This window comes from Opisthorchis viverrini, assembly GCF_000715545.1.
Source record: "Opisthorchis viverrini unplaced genomic scaffold opera_v5_392, whole genome shotgun sequence".
Lineage (NCBI taxonomy): Eukaryota > Metazoa > Platyhelminthes > Trematoda > Opisthorchiida > Opisthorchiidae > Opisthorchis > Opisthorchis viverrini.
In genome coordinates this window covers 171,839-178,417 of record NW_008752052.1, presented here as the reverse complement: position 1 = coordinate 178,417, position 6,579 = coordinate 171,839, and the positions used below count along the sequence as shown (strand labels likewise).

Here is a 6,579-nt window from a genome sequence, read left to right as displayed (position 1 = left end):
GTTTCACTTTGGGAATCATGTTAGATTTTGCTTGGAGATAGACATCCAGTAACTCTTGACGCATTTGTTGAATCGCTACAAAAAGTCAAATGCTTGCAGATCGAAAATTTTAAAAGTAAGCAAATTATTGGATTGCAGGGAACTGGTGGACGTTTGTTTGAGACGAACGTCACTCACTTTAGCAGAAAGCTGAATTACTGTACCCGAACAAGCAGAGATTACTGAGTGATTTTGAGTGATTATTGATCGCTACTGATTATTGATTATTAGTGATCGCTGAGTGATTCGGTGGGAATTTGTTGATAAGGTTATCGTCCGTAGTTTTAATTTCCATCGCGTGGATTTCATTACAACAATTACATAGAATATTGAAACCGTAATTTAGACATTGAATTTAGGCAGTCTAAAAGTGCATTGTCTGTTGGTCTGGCTTGACGGATTAGTCCCAAATCGAGAGTCGCATTCGAGAAGACACGATCATCTTTACGTCTTCGTAGAATACAGGCAATCACAAAGAACTCTTAGTGGAACTGAATGAAATCTTCATTGCTGGCTCTAGTAACCACACTACTGAGAATCCAGTCATAAGCTAATTTGAAGAGCACAGGATGATCCATTCAAACAAGGTACCAACCTGACGGCAAGCACCGCTCCCACCGAAATGATACTACTTAAATAGACTAATTAAGTAGCTTAGAATCCTCTTCAACCCCAGGCCCTTTGTAACAAAGCCAAGCCTTCAATCATAAGTGAGTTGAAAGACTAGGGTCACCTTCTGGTGTCCGGCCTACTCACGGCACCCAAGTCACAATATCTAATGGATCACTGTGACGCAGTGCTCCACTCTTTATTCCCGACCAAGATTCCATCCTATAAGTGGCACCAATCTGTGACACATTTGTCTCACTCTTATTTAGTAGTGCGAAACTCAGAAATCTGCAAACGGATTCGAACCCGTGGTCTTACACACATGACCAATCAGGTGATCGGTTTTGTGAATAGGTTATATCTAGTTAGGATGTAGTGAGTATCCTGTTCTGGAAACCAGAAAGGGGACACAACTTTGCAGGCCAGGTAAACAGATCAACAATCAGCAAGTTTCTCGGAGCTATCATAATTTCAACGCTTCATTCCATCTCTGCTTCATTTTCCGTGGATGTGTGACTCTTCGTTAGACTGTCTGTACAGAAGCTATATCGGGCCGAAATATTTGACTCAAATCACTCCCGTTCCTCCGTAATTTATTACTCATAAGGTTGCTGAAAATCCATCGACATCCCACGATCGGTTTCGCCCTTCCGCTTCGGGCTCATCAGGTAGGCGCAATCCCCGAGTTTCCATCAACCTTATGGTCTACTCGAACCAGTACGTTGTTGAAGAGTGTAGTGATGGGTCGGTGTTTGTGCGTTGAGTAATCTGGCGTGCGGNCTCTCGCTTGTGAGGTCTTCAGGCATGAGGCGGCCTGGTGCAGCACATTCAGTTGCTTGAGAACATCACAACCGAGAGATCAGCTGGGTTCCAGGTGAGTCTCTCGAAAAACCAAATTAGTTTGCAAATGAGTGTATATTCGCGCTCCCGTTCCTGCTTTTGTAACTTGTGCGTCACCCAGTCGATCGCGATTGTCTGAAACTATTACCTTACAAAAAAACGCAATTTCATAATGTGTTAGTGATCACGCTTACATTGGAAATACGTCCTGCGCGATCACAGACAATGTATGTATCCAGCCCATGTCCCGACATCCGGATACATGTGGCTGACACCAAAACAACCGAATACAAACAGAAGATCGACGTTTCCTGTTCATATTTTTTTAGAATCTACCCTACAACCCTGATACTTCAATGAATATTTGTCACGTTGAACATTAATGGGAAGGGTTTTTACGGCAAATGCGCGTCCAAAAAATTGTCAGGCCGTGCCGAGACAGAAGAAAAAGTACATGTGCAGAGAGTGACGCATCCGCAAGGTCACCAGGGGTTCGACACGTCCGGAAAGTAGGTGATTTGGTGGCTCGCACCGAACACGGCTTAGCAACACACGACCAGCGTAGTGGGCCTGAGAATGTTCACGACCGGAACACCACCATTGGCTGTACGGAATGAACAAGTGAACGACCATATTTGGCCATTTAGTCATCCTATATATTTACGCAGACGCTCTGTATGTTTTGTCCTGGCAATACAGCNGTGCAGGCGTACCCATAGCTCGGCTACCGCAAGATACAACAAAAATTCGACGAGCTAAGGAACCGGTGAGCCCTACACTCTGGAAAATAACAGACAATGAACTGCGTTTCAGATTCCATCATGGTCTGTGGCTTCCATTTGGGTGGAATTATTGGTGATTGCGGGTATCGAAGTGCGCATTCACCGGATCGTAACTTGTACTTGAGATTTCACACAGTCAGTGATATGCTAAAACGTAAAGTGCAAGTATTCCATCCTTATTCGGATTTACAGCCTTGATTATCTTACGAAAATCAGGGCTTTTCAAACTCACGACCCTGCGGCCTTAACCGGCCATAAAGTAGCTGAAACGTCTGATCTTAACCGGTCTCACATGATCGTGAAAGTTTCTATGTCCGGTTTGATGAGGCTTCCTCTCGGCTGGATTCCTCTTGGACCAGTTTTGAGAATCCCTGATCAAGAGTGTGAAGTAGATGCGTGCGTGAGACAACACTCCAGTGTCTGTCTCCAGAAATCACCATACCTCTCTGTCTCGTCCATAAATTCTACTACCTCAGTTGTGAGAATGTCAGCTTCAGGAAATTGAGCATCGAACTGCGTGTATGAACTGCGTGGTTAACAAATCGTTATTGTTTATGAATGCGTCAGTCCAGGGGTACAAAGAGTTTCGGATATCAACTAGGATTGAGTTTCTCGGCGGTAATAGTCGATTGGGACAGTGTGCCAGGATCTGGGACAGTGCAACGGGTAACACTGGACGGATAAAATCTCGAAAACAGCGGCGGAGTCTGAAGTCGAAAGTGGGCCGTTCGTCTTGAAAGGGTGTTGAAAAAATGCTGGCTCAAGAACCGTTTTGGAGTCGTCAAGGGTCTCACGGTACTATTGCGTACTGCAGTTTGATTGCTGAGGAGCAGACAAACGAATGAGCACACACCTTAATCCTTGACCTACGTGATCCCGATACAGGCGTACTCGAACCACAAGACCTAACGAAGCACCGGTGTTCATTGCTGCCGTCCATAGGTAAACCGACTTGCCGTTTGATTAGCCTAGGCAAACAGCTGATTTAGCTATCAGTCCTCTCGTCCCAGATCCCTTGTCCTCACGGTTATGTTTCACTTGTGCTGACGAACTACTGAAATCACAACACTCTGGCTAGACAGTAGTATTATTCGAGGACACCAAGTGTCAGGTACAGCGAACTGGTGACCAGACAAAATGACCTTCAGCGAAGCAACCCCGTAAAAGACAGGACAAGATCACAGCTGAAATTACTACAGGAATGTTGCACCCATCGATTTATCCTCATTGTTACTTGACCAAAAGCACAGCTCGTTTGATTAGAGAACGCAAAGTAACAACTCACGAAAGTTGTTCATTGACTACTAAATTTCTGCACTCGTTTTGTCGGTCGAAACACATCGAAGATTTCAAGTCATCCGCTCTGTGTAATCATAAAATGAAACGACTGTCGGGTAGTTTTATTACCTATGTCGGTGTTTGTCACCTATCGCTGTGAAAAACAGCGTTTCTGGCAGAAAACCTGAGGAATGACCTATTGCTTCGTAACTGTGCGGTGTTTGGCTTTCGACGCAAGCCGCTAGTCAGGAAAAATGACGCGCGCTTTAAAGCAAACCAGCCACCAGAACGATTTATTGATCAGTATAGGCGACTATGTCTTACGACAGTCAGGATGAAAACAAATCGAAAAAAATTTGGGAAAAGTCGATAGATTTATTGCTGGGCAACATTTTTGTCTTTTATATTCAGGCCGGTCAGGTTATGCTTTTGCAACAATTCTTTTATCAGCTTTTGATGTACACGTCAACATCTCTAGTAATCATGAACCGTGTGTGGCTAGCCTTGCAGTCCCCTCATTTCCTGGAGTTGAAATCATAGCTACTTGTGAATGGGTTTAATGCCTACACGGCTTGTATGCAGCATATTCAGTTGTAGAATGCCATAAACGAGAGATTCAGTTGAGTCTCCGGTGAAAACCAAATTGATTCAGAAATGAGTGTATTACTCAAAAACAGTCGAATTTGGGTTCAATTAGAACATACGGTTGACGGAAACTCGGGGACTGCGCCTACCTGATGAGCCCGATGTGGAACGGCAAAACCGGTCGTGGACTGTCGAAGAGTTTTCAGCAACCTTGTAAGTAGTTTCCTTTATGAAGCACGATTCTGTTGGACAGGAAATTTGAGAAACTTTAGACAAACGTTGTTATTGTTAAAGAGGCAGTTCAGTTCCAGTAGCATCTAAACTTCCCAAAGCTCAAGTCACATTTGAGAGATTATCGTCACCTCGGTCATCGTTCTCTGAGACTTATTTCACACCGGAAATTCCAAATTTTTCCGAATTTATTTCTTTTTAGCCTCATAGGGTGACTAAAAGAACACCGACCATCATCGACATTTTACCTAGGCGGTAACTTATCAATCGGTCTCAAGCCATTCGCGAGTAATTGAAAGCATGATCTTGTTTTGTTGTCCTGATGCGCACAACGGTCAGTAGTTTGAGAAATTGCTTAACCATTAATTTAAGTCAGAAAAACACGTAAGTACGGACACGCGTGTATTGTGTACACGCGGCCAACTTGGTCCGCTTTCGTGGTGGGTCAACAAACGACTGAGTCACATATTCAACAACCCACAACCCAGTCACGTGAGCACCCAGTCAGCCACTCAAATCACATGCCAGATCGATAGTGGAACGATGAACGAACACGCACACGAGCAACCTCTGACACATCGAATCAGCTAGTACGACCATGGGAGCACCACCACAGTTGTACCAAAAACGCTTTCAAAAGGGTCGTTGATATTTACTGAGTTTGAAGTATATCTGTAATCTCTTGGTAACTGACATATCGGGGATAAAATGCCGGCGATCTAGTACCGTTTTGAGTACCTCATCAAGTTGGCTTATTCTGCCATTGATCAGGTGGCAGTTCATCTGTTCACCGGACATAATCAGAACAGATCAACTGCCCGCCACCTGATCAACAGCCACTTAGGGCAAATTAGCTACCGAATTCCAACACAGCGACCGTTAATTGGGTTGAGCTTGTGCGATGAGGATCGCATCCACGATGGAATTCAATACCAGTTATAACCGGTCAGCCAACCGTTTAGTGGCTAGTATGGGAGTACAAACCACCTCACTGCTAGACTACGATGCCCCGCTGACCCACCATGCATTGGTGATGTCATTGCCCTGCTAAGTGAACAGAACAGCATTCATTTATATAACCCGGGCTAATAAAGTTTTCCCGGATAGCAGGTACTCAGTGTGTTCGGCGAACAGTTTTGTCATCTTCGGAAAATTTATCATTGAGAAGGTAATTACGTGAGCTTCAGGGCCGTTTGTGCAGGGCCGTATTCACCCGGTATTCATCGCTGCTTCATCTTTCGACTGTAACACGTTCTTATTTTAACTGCGCGACTACTTATATTTTAGTAGTAGTGACAATAGGTGGGTATTACTAATGAAAGCATTACCAGTCTGTGGTACAAATAAACCATTTTTGCTTGTTCTGTGCAGCCTATAGGTATTGCAATTCGTATAGGGGGATCTCACCAGGGAAGATTGGACATTTCTTAGTCAATGGCAACTGGGCTTTGCCACCCGATGAACATGAGGGGTTTTATTGCTGGAGAGGCGTTCATCGAACCCTACCGTTTCGCAGAAGTGATTTTCTCTGAGAAGGAAAGAATCAGGGGTGCTTTTCCTCCACTCAATGCTTACTATATGTTTCGCCCGATTCAATTTTTACTCACGGTGTAATCCGCCAGGTTTAGGCAGCTGGCTGATTCTGGGTGATGAATATGCACCCAAGCGCATGGGATATTTGGTGCTATTTCTGGCAGATAATGACGGACACACATACTTGAACTGATGAAGTCAATAATTCAGGTAAGTCTAAAACAATTATGTCATCGCCTGGGATTTTTGTTTGTTTGTCATAAAGAAATTTGTACTTCTCCGAGGTTTGAGTATTTTTTGAGGCACTAAAACTGCTCCACAAAAAAGGATACTTGCCATAGAAGAGGTGTAGTTCTTCGAGAAATGCACTCATTTAGAAATCAATTCGACGGAAACTCGCGGACTGCGCTTACCTCATGAGCTTCAAGAAGGGCGAAACCGGTCGTGGGTTGTCGAGGAGTTTTTAGCAACCATGTGAGTGGTTTCCTTTACGAAAATATACTGTGATATCACGAATACCTTGCTAACTAAAGCATGGGGCGGCCTTTGTGCAGCACGTTCAGTTGTAGAACATCATAAACGAGAGGTTCAGTTGAGTCTCTGGTGAAAACCAAATCGATTCGAAAATGAGTGTATTACTAAAAAACAGTCGAATTTGGGTTCAAGTAGAACATACGGTTGA

At 44.1% G+C, this 6,579-nt stretch overlaps 1 protein-coding gene across 1 annotated transcript in view; it reads left to right on the top strand.

Annotated features, from left to right (window-relative positions):
* Nucleotides 1-1,522, top strand: part of T265_15232 (hypothetical protein) — a gene marked incomplete at both ends in the record, with an annotated part of 41,352 nt that extends 39,830 nt beyond the window's left edge. Inside the window, one exon of the mRNA XM_009177124.1 lies at nt 1,451-1,522. Within this exon, the coding sequence (XP_009175388.1) occupies nt 1,451-1,520 (70 nt within the window). The remainder of the gene's footprint in view (nt 1-1,450) is intronic.
* Nucleotides 1,523-6,579: the final 5,057 nt, after the last annotated feature.